Source organism: Chlorocebus sabaeus, chromosome 8 (genome assembly GCF_047675955.1).
Source record: "Chlorocebus sabaeus isolate Y175 chromosome 8, mChlSab1.0.hap1, whole genome shotgun sequence".
In the NCBI taxonomy this organism is placed as follows: Eukaryota; Metazoa; Chordata; class Mammalia; order Primates; family Cercopithecidae; genus Chlorocebus; species Chlorocebus sabaeus.
The window spans coordinates 136,452,319-136,468,233 of record NC_132911.1 but is presented as its reverse complement, the minus strand read 5'-3'; the positions used below and the strand labels follow the sequence as shown (position 1 = coordinate 136,468,233).

General features: G+C 38.4%; 1 protein-coding gene across 5 annotated transcripts in view; it reads left to right on the top strand.

Moving 5' to 3' along the window:
* TMEM71 (transmembrane protein 71) overlaps positions 1 to 13,994 on the top strand; it is a 49,323-nt gene extending 35,329 nt beyond the window's left edge. For 4 of the 5 annotated variants that reach the window (XM_008001581.3, XM_008001579.3, XM_008001578.3 and 1 more), the window contains 4 exons: positions 1,255 to 1,330; positions 8,960 to 9,021; positions 9,123 to 9,180; positions 12,186 to 13,994. In XM_008001581.3, coding sequence (XP_007999772.3) covers positions 1,255 to 1,330; positions 8,960 to 9,021; positions 9,123 to 9,180; positions 12,186 to 12,201 — 212 coding nt within the window. In that variant the 3' untranslated portion in view covers positions 12,202 to 13,994. The remainder of the gene's footprint in view (positions 1 to 1,254; positions 1,331 to 8,959; positions 9,022 to 9,122; positions 9,181 to 12,185) is intronic. The other variant, XM_008001580.3, reaches the window with a different exon arrangement.
* Positions 13,995 to 15,915: the final 1,921 nt, after the last annotated feature.

Sequence of the window (15,915 nt, the reverse complement as noted above, 5' to 3'; positions counted from 1 at the left end):
AACCCATTCATCCTTCAGTATCCAAGTCTAGTGAACTTTGCAGTTTTTCAAGCTGGATTTGTTTCTGAGGAAATGTTTTCCAAATTCCACATGAAATCAGGGCAGGCTAAGAATAGAAACACACTTTAGAAGGATGGTTGAGTATTCAATTGAACCCACAATAACTGAATTCACAATATACATGAACGACTGTACATTTGCAGTGACATAATTTACTACTGTGATATTTTGAATTGCCAATCTTCAGCATTCCACCCGCATTATGGGCTAAGTAGGTTTTGTTAGCTGACTCAATCCTCATTCATGGCGTAAATAGCAAAAATAAATGCATTCATAACATAAAGTCATTCCAAGTTTTAAACAACTGTTGCAAAATCAAGCTTTTGAAGCATTTGGCAAAAATTAAGTTGAGGTCTGTTTATATTCTCCTTTAGGTCTTTTATGTGGTAATCCTTAAACCAGCTTTAATTTCTTTAAGGTGATTACAATAATACTGAGGTTCACTCTTATGCTTATAATTGCTGGATGATTTGTAGTTTCTACTGTGGCTTGGCAGTACTGAAATATTGTACTGATTGCAAAGAGTTTTGCAAAGACAAATATTTCATAATATATGTTCTCATTTTTGGTCTTTAGAGACTTCCGGTATGTGAAGTCGCAATTGTCTTTCCCTGCCTGCTTCAGACAAAATGTTATGTTCTGTCTAGATGTGGTTTTTAAATCTTGGCTGTGACACCTCATAGCTGTGTGACCTTGGACGAGTTCGTCATTTCTCTTAGTCTTATTCTTCTCTTTGCAGAACTAAGATAATGGCATGCACCTCACAGGGTTGTTGTGCTGTTTAAGTGAACTAACGTATAAAAGCTCTTTGTGAATTATAAGGCACTTTACAGATTTTACACATTATTATTATCACAGTCACAGAGTTAGATTTCTTACATTATCGTAAACTCTACAAAGCCTTTCCCCAACGTTAGATCAAAAGGCAGCCCTAAACTGTGTAAATAGCGTAGTCTTTTATTTTATAGTGATTGAAGAAAGTAATTAGTTGCAGAAATTTTCTAATGACAGCCCTGTATAACAGTAGGTAATTTTATCTTGTTATTTATGACGCCTTGCTCGAACTGACATACGTTCCAAAACTTTTTTTTTTTTTTTTGGGTGGGTAGAAGGGAAGTTTGAGATGATTTTTTTGTTCCAAGATGATTGAATCAGCAATGATTTCTAATTTATTTATTTTTTTCTTCCTATTAGAAACCAGTTTGTTGCAAGAGGTCTTCTTTCAGACCATCCTGCTTGCTGTGTGCTTAATCATTTCTGCATGTGCAAGGTAATTCAGATTTTATTTTCATGCAGTGGTATTTCATAATTAGTGAAGCTGTAACTGATTGATGATTTCTTTGCCTTATTCCACAAAACATTTTAGGTAGCTTTGCTGTTAAGATTTGTTCATTTGTCTGTCCATGATAAGTTTCCCTTTATCTCTCTTTGCCCACCTCCATCCTCTCACAAAGCATGCAAAACCTAGAAAGTAGGCAAGGCACAGTGGCTCATGCCTGTAATCCCAGGACTTTGGGAGGCCAAGGTGGGAGGATCACCTGAGGTCAGCAGTTCAAGACCAGCCTGACTAATATGGTGCAAATTAAAAATATGAAACTAACTGGGCCTGGTGGGGGGGCACCTGTAATCCCAGCTACTCGGGAGGCTGAGGCAGGAGACTTGGTTGAACCCGGGAGGCGGAGGTTGCAGTGAGCCGAGATCCCGCCATTGCGCTCTGGCCTTGGCAACAAGAGCAAAACTCTGCCTAAATAAATAAATAAATAAATAAATACCTAGAAAGCATACAAAACCTAAAGTACCTTTCTTAAAATTGTATTTTACCATGTATTGGTTTTTGTTCAAAAAAAAGTGGCTCCTGTTACAGGTATACTCTAAGTATACCTGGAGTTCAAAAGCACTTGAAGTTCCCACTATGGGACTTAGGGTCCCTGCAGAGACTCCACCCTTCCCATTGTATTTACATATCCCCACATAAATTGTCTCTTTATGTCTTCTTAAGATATGTTTGTTCTCTACTCTCTGGCCTGTACGTTCTTCCTCTGCCTTCTTTTTCTTTCCCTATCCAAGTCTCCAGGGCAGTGATCGAGTTCCTTGGCCCACTCCTGTCTCAGGGCCTTTGTACTTGCTGTTCACTCTGCCTCTTACAACCCTCCAGATAGCCTCGTTACATGTGAACTTACTTCTTTACAAAATCTGTTCAAATGTCACATCATCAGAGAGATCTTCCCTGAAAATCCTGTATAAATAGCATGCCACTCTTTGTCACATGCACCTTGCTTTACTTTTCTTTCAAGCACTTATTACCCCCTGACTGTGACATGATTATCTGTTGAAGTTTCAATGGGATCTGCCTCTCCCTAGAAGAATATGAGCTGCCTGAGAGCAGACGCATTGTGTGTCTCCCTCATTTCAGCATCCTCAGTGCCAGGGGTTCTTCAATATTTGTTGAATCAATGAAACAAAAGTGAATACAACAGTCCAGGGGCCTTTATGGTTCTTGAACTCTGGCCAGCAAGGGCTGCCTGCTGTCGAGTCCCACATTTTGAGGGTCAAATACAGCAGCATCACTTGGAGGAGCTGCTTTTCAAAATACAAAGTCCTGGATCCCATCCCTTGAGATTCTAATTTAGATTTACTGAGAATTGGTATTTTAAAATAAGCTTCCCAGATAATTATGAGGTTTGCAAAACATTTTTAGATCACAATGGGACCAAAAGAACAAAAGTGGAGTATGGGGGGTGCTCCTGTGGTTAAAAATAAATTTGCAAAATTCTGCATTCTGTATCCCAAGTTGGAGAACCACGATGTGCATTAGTATAATAATCAGTGAAATAATGTGGTGAGGGAATATGTCTGGCTTTATTTCACTTAGTGTTTTCCAAACCTCCAAGTTGATCTCAGAGCCCTTTCTTTCCTTTCACAGGACTGTGAATTAAATGTTCGTTAGGTTAATGTTTGTGGATACTCCTCCCTTAAGAGGTGGAGCTTAACTCTTAATCTTTTGAGGGAGGGCTGCATTTAGACACGTCTTCCAGGAAGTAGAGTAAGGAAGTGGGTAAGAAAGGTAACTCTTCAGTGGAGACACTGGACAAACACTGCTGCAAGTGAACAAGTCAGCATCAACGAGGATAAGTTACACTGATTGCATGTCCCCTGGATAGATGTGGTGAGAATGGTGCTTTACCTCTGTGGTCTTCCAAATCCCAGTCTACCAAAAGAAAAATAGCAAAATAAATAAATAAATACATTAATTAAATAAAATAAAAAAAATTAAGGGACATTCAACACATTATCTGAGCAGGACTTTCCAAAACTCTTGTTGTACTAATGTACCAGTGTTGGTACATTACCATGTTCCCTCATTGCGACAAACATACCGCAGTAATAATAATAGAGAAAGCTGACTGGGAACCACATGAGAACCCTCTGTCCTAATTTTCTGCTTTCTCTGCATATCTAAAATTATTCTAATAATGTTTATTTGAATTAAAAATTGACTAAAAATGTATAGATGTGGGCAAGAGCGTGGAGGTTTCTCTTTTTTTTTTTTTTTTTTTTGACTCGGAGTCTCACTCTGTCACCCAAGCTGCAGTGCAGTGGCGCGATCTCAGCTCACTGCAAGCTCCGCTTCCCGGGTTCATGCCATTCTCCTGCCTCAGCCTCCTGAGTGACTGGGACTACAGGCACCCGCCACCACGCCTGGCTAACTTTTTGTATTTTTAGTAGAGATGGGGTTTCACTGTGTTAGCCAGGATTGTCTTCATCTCCTGACCTTGTGATCTGCCCGCCTCGGCCTCCCAAAGTGCTGGGATTACAGGCATGAGCCACCGCGCCTGGCCGGATATTTCTCATAGATATGTAAGTGACACATGACAGACAGGAAAGTCAATATGTTTGCACATACAGGTTGAGTATGCCTCATACAAAATGCTTGGGACCAGAAGAGTTTTGGATTTTGGACTTTTTTTTTTTTTTTTTTTACATTTGGGAATATTTGCATATACATGATGAGATAACTTGAGGATGAGACTCAAATCTAAACAAAATTCACTTATGTTTCATATACACACAGCCTAAAGGTAACTTTACACAATATTTTAAGTAATTTTGTGCACCTGTGGCATGAAGTCAGGTGTGGAAGTTTCCACTTGTGGCATCATGTAGGCACTCAAAAAGTTTCAAACTTGGGGCATTTCAGATTTTGAATTTTTTAATTAGAGATGCTCAACCTGTGTATATAAAATTCAAGAAAAGGCAAGACAAATCAATTATTATAGATGTAAGAATAGTGATTAATTCCAAGGGTATATACTGAAAGGGACAACCAAGGAACATTATAGGGTGCAGGAAATACTCTGTATCTTGATCTGGGTAACAATTACAGGTGTTTATATTAAAAAATCAAAATCGAGTTGTATACTTTATAGGCTTTGCTGTATGCATGTTAGAGCTCATTTTAGAATAACAGTTTTAAAATGCATGTAAAGGGATTTCCAAAAGGATATTCACCAGATTTTATTAATAACTTTTAGTATATGGTGGGATTTTTCCGAAGATATTTTCTTTTCTTTTTTGTATTTATTTGTCATCTCTTTCAAATGATTCACATTTTGAAAATAAAAACCACAAAAATATTATTCTTTTTTAAAATAAATCTACCCAGTGACATCATCACCCATCATATTGGCAAAAATTCAAATGCTTGGTCACATATTTTGGCAAAGTTGTGAAGTAGCAGACGTGCTCCATCATTGCTGTGAATTTTTTAACAATTTATTCTTAAAATTCCCAGTTCGGGGGCTGGTGGCTCACAACTGTAATCCCAGCACTTTGGGAGACTGACGCAGGTGGATCACGAGGTCAGGAGATCGAGACCATCCTGGCCAATACGGTGAAACTCCGTCTCTACTAAAAATACAAAATATTAGCCGGGCGTGGTGGCGGGCGCCTGTAATTCCAGCTACTCGGGAGGCTGAGGCAGGAGAATGGTGTGAACCCAGCAGGTGGAGCTTGCAGTGAGCCAAAATCACACCACTGCACTCCAGCCTGAGCGACAGAGCAAGACTCCATCTTCAAAAAAAAAAAAAAAATCCCCAATCCCCAGGTAGGGAGATTCAATAATGTCAACCAAGTTTAAAGTTACATGTCTTCTTTGACCTGGCCATACCTTTTCAAATAATTTATTGTGTGAAATGACATATGTAAAATACTATTCATTGCATTTTTAAGCAGTATTTTGAAATTATTTTTAAGTGCACTTTTAGTGGTTTTAGTACATTTACAAAATTGTAACACCATCACCACTATAATTCTATAACAATTTCATCACTGAAGAAGGAAACCCTGTACCCATTAGCAGTTACTCTCCATTTCTTCCTCTCCCACTTCCTGGAAACCACTAATGTACTTTCTGTCTCTATGAATTTGTCTATTCTGGACATTTCCTATAGAGTTCTACAATATGTGGACTTCTGTGTCTGGTTTGACTCACTCAGCATAATGTTTTCAGAGTTCATCCATGTCGTAGTATGTATCATACTTCATTCTTTTTTATGGAAGAATAACATTCCATTGCATAGATATACCACATTTTGTTTATCCATTCCATCAGTTGATGGGCATTTGAGTTTTTCCCACTCTTTGGCCCTTATGAATAATCTTGCTATGAACACTGGTGTATAAGTTTTGTATGGACATACATTTTCATTTTTCTCGGTTAAATATCTGGGAATTGAGTTTCTGGGCATATAGTAAGTCTGTGTTTAGTATTTTTAGAAACTGCTGAAACGTTTTCCAATAGGACTTCACCATCTTACACTCCCACCCCCACCATCAATGTATGAGGAATCCACATTTTCCTCATCCTGAACAGTTACTATTGTCTGTCTTTTTGACTAAAGCCATCCTGGTGGGTGTGGTGTGATACCTCACTATGGTTTTGATTTGCATTTGCCTGATGGATAATGATGTTGACCATCTTTCCATGCACTTATTTGATGTTTGTTTGTGTATCTGTTTTACAGAAATGTCTGTTCAAGTACTCTGACACTTTTTAAACCAGGCTGTTTGCTTTTTATTGTTAAGTTAAAATAATTCTTTATATTTTCTGCATATTAACCCCTTCTCAGATATGTGATTTGCAAATATTTTTACTGTTCTGTGGATTGCCTTTTCACTCTATCAAATGTATTCTTTGATGTGCAGAAGTTTTAAATTTTGATGTAGCCCAATTTCTCAATTTTTTTTTCTTTTTTGTGGTCTCCGCTTTTGGTGTCACAGTCAATAAATCATTGCCAGATCCACTGTCATGAAGTTTCCCACCTATCTTTTGTTGTGTTTGATAGTTTTAGCTCTTACATTTAGGTTTTTAATTCATTTTGACTTAATCTTTGTATATGGCATAAAGTAATGCTTCAACTTCATTCTTTTGCATGCAGTGTAGTAAGTTTTGAAGTGGAAAAGCATGAGTCGTCCAACTTTTTCCTTCCTCAAGATTGTTTTAGCTATTTTGGGTCTCTTGCACATCATTTTGGTAATAGCAGAAAATAGAAACAACCCAAATGTCCATAAATAGAGGACTGAATAAATAAATTAAATTTGTCCACACCACGGAACAATGTGCAGTTGTGAAGTGCAATAGAGATAGATGTAGTAATAAAGTTAGAGAATGGGGTGGGAAAGACAGAGAGACAGAGAGAGACAGGATAATTCGTATCTTTCAAGATATAAATTATTCATAACGGGAAAGTACAAGCATTGAATACAGTTGTCCCTTAATACATAAGAGGGTTTGATTCTAGAGCTTCCCTCAGATACCAAAATCCTTGAATACTGAAGCCCCTTATATAAGATGATGTGGTATTTGCAAATACCCTATGTATATCCTCCCATATAATTTAAATCATCTCTAGATTACTTATGTAGATGGGTTATATTACTTATGAACTTTATTTCAGGATAAGAAAGGCATTACAGTTATTAAATGAAATGTTTGTTTTTAAAAGGGACTGTTAGGTCTGACCGGTCTGAATACCTTTTTTACAGACAAAATATGCTATGGAATATACAGGTGTGGGTGATCTAGATCTCCATCTCTTCACTGCCATGACTCTTATTCAGATATATGTTGAGCCTTTACAAGCAAGGTGTGAAGTGGTGAGGGGTGTGTGAACAAACAAGTGTGGGGTCTGGTCACTGCTAGGTTGTAATAGCATCCGGGCCTAGCCACAACTTTGCTCTGAAGTCAGAGCAGGCAACGCGAGCAGGGAGAGGCCAGGGGCAGGAGCAGGCGCTTCCAAGCCTGCTGGGGCAGGGGGGCTTCCAAAGCCCCCAAGAGTGCAGGGAAACCTGGGTTCAGAGCAGTGACTGGGCAGCTGCAGCTGCTCCTAGGAGGATGGGGCTCCCTCCTGTTCTGAGCTCCCTCCTGTCTGGGCTTCCTCCTGTTCCAGGCTCCCTCAGGCTCTGTGAAGCACACAACCCTGGCCACGCCTCCCCTACTGCAGCTGAGGTCTTTGCAGCAGCCACAGATAGGCTGCTGCTGCTGCCATCACTTATGGGACTTCAGTTTTTCCCACCATTTCTGCTTTCCCTTAATTTCTTATTTTTTTCAGAACAAATTATTTCTGCCATGGAATATTTTGCTTGTATATGATTAATATAGAAAACTGTTCACCTCCTCTAAGAAAATATACTAACCCACAGCAATAACAAATATGCTAATCTACAATTAGCTCATTCCTTTTTGTTGCTGAATCATATTCCGTTGTATGGATGTATAAAGTTTGTTTATACATTCGCCTGTTGAAAGGTGTCTTGGTTGCTTCTGGTTTTTGACAATTTTGAATAAAGCTTCTACAAAGAATCACATGCAGATTTGTATACAGACACAGAGTTCAACTCAGTTGAATTAATACCAAGTGCAGCTGTTGGGTTTTATGGTAAGTCTACGTTTAACTTTGTAAGCGAGGGCCAAACCATCTTCCAAGTGTTTGCACCCTTTTCATTCTTAACGGCAGTGAATGAGAGTTTCTGTTGCTCTGCGTCCTCCCTAGCATTTTGTGTTGCCAGTTGTTTGGGTTTTAGCCATTCTACTAGGCATGCAGTGGTATCTTACCGTTTTAATTTGCATTACTCTAATGATGAACGATGTTGAACATCTGTTTTTATACTTATTTACCAATTGTATATATTCTTTGATGAAGTGTCTGGTCAGATATTTTGCTCATTTTTTCAAGTGGGTTGCTTATTTTCTTATTTAATTTTAAGAGTTCTTTATATATTATGGATAGAAGTCCTTGGTCAGATACATAATTTGCAAATATTTTCTCACAGACTGTACCTTGTCTTTTCATTCTCTTAGCAATGTCTTTCACAGTGCAAAAGTTTTACATTTTGATAAAGCCCAGTTATTCATTTCTTTTCTTTCATGGATTGTGCATTTGGTATTGTATTTTAAAACTCGTTGCCAAATACAAAGTCATATTGATTTTCCCCTATGTTTTCTTCTAGAAGTTTTACACTTTTACAGTCTACATTTTTGGTCGATGACTCATTTCCAGTTAAATTTTGTGTACAGTGTGTCATATATGTGTAGGTTCATTTTTTGCATGTAAATATCCAATTGTTTCAACACCATTGGTTGAAAAGATGGTATGTTCCCTTTGAATTGCTTCTGCATCTCAATTAAAATTAGTTTACTCTAGCTGCATGAGTCTACTTCTGGGCTCTCTACTCTCTTTCATTGATCTGTATGTCTGTCCATTTTCCAATACCACTATCTTTATTACTGTAGTTTTTATAATAAACCTTGAAATCCTAAGTCTATAGTAAGTCTAGGAAAATCACATAGTTTGGAAATGCACAGTTAGTATGCTAAATCAGAGCAATCTTGTTGTTTCAGATGGTTTATGGGAGAAATATTAGCCAGTGTCTTCACATGTTCATTGATGATAACTGTAGCTTGTAAGTAACCGTTTCCCAGATTACTGCGATGATGCCTGTATTTCATTCCAATTTTGGTCACTTTAAAATGATTTTAAAATATTTTCTCTTTTTCGCTCAAGATGTGAAATCATTGTTTCTCAGCCTTGCCGGCTATTTCAAAACCACTGCCTGTGCTCGGTAAGTGTTGCCTGTGTTATCATTATTGTCTGGACAAAGGTGACCATAATTTGATATCCGAGAATGGTTTCTGCTGCATAGTAGATGGCAGTGACTATGTATAGAAAACGTTGTGATCATTTGTCCTGAAGACTACTTTCTGTTACTGCTAAAATTTAGTAGTATTATCATCCTGCCTCCTAAATTTTTACATCAAAATAATTTTTAAGCACAGGACTTAGAAAATAATTTGAAAGGCAATGTCCTTTAAAATAATTTTTAAAGTGATTTTGTAGATTCATAGCACTACACTTTATAAATACCTCATATTAAAAAACCTTTGTGTTAGACTTTCCCAAATAGCTGGCAAACTGCCCATGAAATGATCTCAGTTACAAACTGTGATTTCTGTGCCTTCTCTTATTCATTTAATGATCCCCTTGTGTGTTAACTGCCATGGTTCAGCATATTTCAAAGGGTTACTGGGGTCTGGGTGGGATGCCCATAGAATTTCAAACAGTCTGGAAAGCACCATCCTATTGCAAGATGAACTGTGTTAATTACCTTCACTTCAGTATGGCTGCCAGAGGCAAACTCACAGGGCTTGGAGACTGAGGTCTGTAATTCACCATGGCGCTCTTACAAAATCTGCGTTAATTCTGAAATCACAATGGAGTTTAGTGAAAATTTATTTTGGTTAGGATTCTAGGCAATATTGATTTACTGAGATTTTGAGTGATGCTTCCCACAATTTCTAGATATTTCAGGTTTCTGGGGGTGCACATATAGCTAAGTTTTATTCAACCTGATATTTAGAAAATTGAATCTTTGGGTAACTCAAGAAATCCTTGTAATTTAGCCCTTGAAGTTAATGACAGGCTGGGTGTGGTGGCTCACACCTATAATCTCAACACTTTGGGAAGCTGAGGCAGGAGACTTCCTTGAGTCCGGGAGTTTTAGGCCAGCTTGAGCAACATAGTGAGACCTACAAAAAATAAACAAAATTAACTGGGTGTAGTGATGTGCACCTGTAATCCCAGCTACTGGGAAGACTAAGGTGGAGGGATTGCTTGAGCCTAGGAGGTTGAGGCTGCAGTGAGCCGTGATTGTGCCCATGCCACTGCACTTCAGCTTGGGCTACAGAGAGAGAATTTGTCTTAAAAAGAAAAAGAAAAAGAAGAAAGAAAAAGAAATTAATGACTTCTGTTTAAAACAATTATTGATTTCTAAAGTGGCACCACCTAAGTTACCAAACCTTTATTGAGAACTTATGATATGTTTTATATGGTATAGGGTACCCAGTTCAGCTCAACTGCTGTTAATGAAGTGTCTACCATGGGTTAGACACAGTCACTAGGTGCCAGAGTGTCAATGCCCCAGCATGTGGCTGGCCTTGAGATTTCATCATCTCATTAGAGTAAAGGACATGTAAGGGGCAAGGTGAAGTTGCCTTTTAATATGGTTAAGTGCAAATATCAGGTTAGTACAGGAGCCAGGGGGAGCACAAGGAGGTCGGTTTACCAGACTCAGAGGAGTGGGGAGTATGTTCAGGGAGGGCCTCCTGGAAGAGCCAACATCCATCCTGCAGGGGTTATATCACCTGCTGTTTTCTCAGAACTTCCCATTGTTCTGGGCTCATTGTTTGTTTTCTCCTAAAAGAAATTACATTAGGACAATATTTCTATCCTGAACAAACGCTCTTATCTTCTGACTCATTTATGGAACGAGATTCCTTCTTTGATTACTTGTGTACATACTTTGACTTGTTCTCTTCTTCCCAACTCCATTTCTCCTGTTTCCTGTCCACCAGTCTCATATACACACACATTTGCATTTAAGACCTGTGAAAACAAGGACTATTGACTTCATTTTTGTATCTACCACCAAAGCCTTGAAAATAGTATGTACTCCATACATATTCATTAACTATGTTTTACTGCATCATTTCTTGAAGTACTTCCTTAAAAGCCCAGAGCTCTGTGTGTATATTAAAGACTTTGCAACCCTCTCCTTCTTATGTAAACATACTGAGAAGCTAATAAACCAAAGACATGGTTATTAATATCGAGAGTCAAGAATGACTCATAGGCTTCCTCTAACAATCAATGATGAGAATCTAAGGAAGTGGAAGGCAAGCACTGAATTCAGTTCAGCAAATATTAATGCAGCACCCTCCCCCCAACACACACACCGATCTTGCACTGTGCAAGTTAGATTAGATTAGGTGTCTGTTTAGCACCTCACACTTCTCAGATCATATCCCTTTTCATAACATAATGAAATTCTTAGGCAACTGTTTTCCTCATTTAATTTAAAGTCTGTGAGGATAGGGACTATCTATCTTGTCCACCATTGGCCTGAGTGTCCCTTGCAAATGAAGGTCAGCACGGGTATCTCGTGTTAGTAATGATGTGTTAGCATCAGCGGTACACGTTTTGCACACTTATGATTTCATCGTAACAAAATGGGCAACATCTGTTCTCTCTTAGATGAAGGAATGTATGTTTGTATATGTAATGAATGAATGAATAAACTTTAAGGAATAAAAATATGGGGAAAATCCACCTGTTACCCTACAGACTGTTCTACTGGGCAGGAGAGAGCCTTTTTCTGGAAGTTGTATTCTTTTGAGTCATTTTCTTTACTAAGTTTTTAATCTTCTTGAGGCTCATGATTGCTTTTCACTTAAAGTGCATTTAATCCAGAAAAATGCCATAAGGGCAGGTGGGAAGAGGAACCCTTAGGAAATGTTAGTTAGCTAAGTACCACGCTGGGCTGAGGGGTCGAAACTTCTCTAGCCTTTCAGACAAAAAGGAGAGCACTAAGAACTGCTGGGATAAAAGCAAAAACAAAAAGTACCCTTAGTTGAGGCTGCACTCTTCCTAGTTGTGATTACTTAGGCCAGTTGTGGGCATGGGTGTGGCTGTGCGCATATATATGCACATAGGGGTATGCAGTGATTACATACTGCATTTCCTGGGCATGGGGATGAATTATGCATTTCTTTTTTTCTTTCTCCAATCTAGGTTTGTCAAAATTTGACAACTATTTAGGAATGCCTTCGATGAATGTACTCCATCTAAGTATCCGGAAATTGTCCAACTTGCAGTCTACTTGGAATCAAGTGTTTTATTGAAAGGGAGTAAGCGAGTAATTGAGAAAAATCCATTTTAGTTGGACTATGTGATTTTAAAATGATCTCAGTTTTTCCATCAAAATTATAATATGCTCATGAAAATAATATTAATTTGCCTTCCCTTTGCAAACACCAGCAGTTGAAAGGGAAAGGACAGGGAATGTGATGGAAAAGAGACTGCCTGGAATAAATGTTCCCCTATGATTCTCTAAGGCAGTGGTTCTCGAGCTTGAATTTTCATTAGGAAATTCTGTAAGGAGCTTGTAACCAGATTCATGTGTCTGCCACAGGCACCTATCTCTCGCTGAATTGCTTTAATAGAAAAATGAGAGCAAGTTTGTCTAATTAATACCAACCTGGCAACTTGAATAACAATAAATGCAATTTGTACATAAAATATAATGCTGCAAAAGTTTGTCATTCACCTCAATGGAGTGACTTGATATTAGGTGGTAACAGTAGGTGATGGTTGATACAAAAATGGATAGGAAAGAAGCATTTTCTGAAAGTTATATTCTTTTGAACCACTTTCTAAACCAAGATTTTAATCTTGGGGCTCATAATTACCTTTCACTTAAATTGCACTTAAAGATATAACACAGAAAAACGCCTTAAGGACAAAATAAAGGCAAAACACCAGAGCGCTTTGAAATGCATGAAAATGGTGCAGCTGTACCCTGGAGCCTTGACTCAAGGCCTCTAGAAAATGTTTCCTTTCTACCCCCCACACTTGGTGCATGTTCACAAAGCAAATATGGCCTGCAATTCAAATTTGTTCTATGTGATATTCTCTGAGTAAAAACTCTTATGTGCAGAAAATTGTCTTTGCTCAAAATGGTAATGCCAAAATGTAACTTTATATATAATTTGCATTTAGTGCATTTTTTGCTTAAAAAATAAACTAATAAATAAGTGGAGTCACCAGCAAATTTATTTGTGTGTGTGTGTATATATATATATATATTTTTTTTTTTTTGAGAAATCATGGAGGAACATCATTAATGGAGGACTATATTATTTCCCTATTTCTGCCTTAACAAATTACCACAAACCAAGTGGCTTACAGCAACATAAAGTTACTGTTTTACAGTTCTGGAGCTCAGAATTCTAAAATAAAGGGCAGCAGAGTTGTTTTCCCTCTGGAGGCTTTAGGGAAAGATCTATTTCCTCGCCTTTTTTAGCTTCCAGTGGCTGTCTGTATTCCTTCGCTTGTGGCCCCCTCCTCCACCTCCAAAGCACACAACTCTGATTTTTTACTTCCATCATTACATCACCTTCTCCTCTTCTGCAGTAAAATCTCCCTCCACCCCCCCTCTTTAAAGGACACTTGAGACTACATTTAGGATCCACTCTGATAATCCAAGAAAAAATTCTTAACTTAATGACATCTGCAAGGCCCCTTTTGTCATATAAGGTAACATTCATGGGTTCCTATGATTAGAACTTGGCTATTTTGGGGGACCATTAGTCAGCTGACCACAGTTGTATTTGAAATAGCTTTGTGTAATAATTTAGTACGTCTGGGATGTGTCCCATGCATTTGCCATTTTTACAAGTAGGTTAAGTGATCACAAAGTGATCCACAATCCACGTGCACGGAATGCTTTGAAGTGGGATTTAAAATGAATTTAATGGAGAACTAAATGCCTATAGAGCCTTTCATTTAATACTCTATTAGGAGAGTTTCCACTGAGAATTTCTGTGTTTCCTTTGTCTATGTGTAACACACATTTTTCTACAGGGTCATTTGATTTAAATGATAATGTTTTTCAAAGTAAGATACTGAAATAGTACTAATTGTTTACATGCATATAATGCTTCGTTGTTGACAAGGACCTTTTCTCCCAGGCTGTATGAACTTACTATGGCTACTGTAACAAGTTACCACAGATTTGGTGGCTTAAAACAATGCAAATGTATTATCTTACAGTTTCGGAGGTCAGTCCAAAATGAATCTTGCAAAGCTAAAACCTAGAGACTGCTTGCATTCCCTGGCCCCTGGCCCCCTCCTCCATCTTCAAACCACTTCACTCTAACCTCTGCTTCTGTGGTCACATCTCCTTTTCTGACTTTAGACATCTTGCCTCCCTCTTAAAAGAATTTTTGTCATTACATGGGGCCCACCCAGATAATCCAGAATCATCTCTCCATTTTAAAATCCTTTACTTCATCCTATTTACAAAGTCGCTTTGCCTCATAAGGTAATCTAGTCATAGGTTCCAGAGTTCTGGAATGCAGACATCTTCCAGGACCCAATGGCTAAGCCCTTCCCCAGTGAAAGCTTCAGATGAGAGGCCAGTGCAGGACAGCACCTTCTTTGCAACCTTGCAGAGGACATAGTTAAAGCTGTGGTTCTGACCTACAGAAACTGTGAGGTAGTAAGTGTGTGTTCTAAGCTGCTAAACTTGTGCTAATGTCATTATATGGTGATAGACAATGAACACAACATCCACAGATTCTCCCCCAAGTTTATCAAGTGTGTTGCTGTGCAAAATGACTTTAGGACATGTCCCCTAGCAGTGGGCTCTAGCTAGATAGTTGCTCTTGAGCCCCACTACTTGGAATGGCGAGTATAACCTTAATCCCCTGCAGATCCATCTGTGACAGAGGTGCACAGGATCTGACGAGTGATGTGTGTGCCTCCAGGAAGACTTGTATATCACTGGATGTCAGCTTTCTGCCAATGACCAGCCTCAATCCTCTTAAGGTCCTATTTGTTATTGTAGTCTATCAGTGGGCAACATCGTTATAAAGAACCCTGTCAGCTGTACACAACAAATTCTCAGTGATCTGGAATCCACTCCTTGGGAATTTGTAACTTTGCTGAAGTTAATAGTCATCATCAGAATATGATTTTATATATATATTTGATTTTACAGTTTCATTTATTAATTCATTCAGTGAATATATATTTAGTCCAAGCATGTGCCAAGAGCCAGTCTGGTCCCTGGGAATATGACGATGAAGAATACAGATGAGGTTCCTGTACTTATTAAATGTCATGTTTATGTAGGCACCATTCATTCTGTGAAATAGGCAGAACAGCTGTTTTTAAAAACTTGTGTTGTTCAAATACCAGCAAAACAGAAAATGGTGTAAAAATTATTATAAGGCAAATGCTGTGTTTTAGTCTGTTTTGTGTTGCTATAACAGAATATCATAGACTCTTGTAATTTATTTTTTAAAACAAACATATTTCTCACAGTTCTGGCAGCTGTGAAACCCAGTATCAAGGTGCTGGCATCTGGCAAGAGCCTTCTTGCTGCGTCATCTCATGGCTGAAAGTGAGAAGGTGAGAAAGGCCAAAGGAAGGAAAGGGGCCAGACTCATCTATCTATTAGGAACCTACTCTCAAGATAACTAATCCATTCTCACAATAATAACATTAATTCATTCATGAGGGCTGAACCCTCATGACCTAATCTCCTCTTAAAGGTCCCACGTCTCAGCACTGTTGCGTTGGGGATTAAGTTTCCAACATATGAAATTTTCAGGTCACATTCAAACCATAGCATGCCCTTTTAAGAATCAAACATAAAAAGAGACAAAATCTTGCTGGCTATACCAGGAGCCCTCTGGCTACCCCTTCCAACATCCTCCCCTTCAGAATAACCACTATG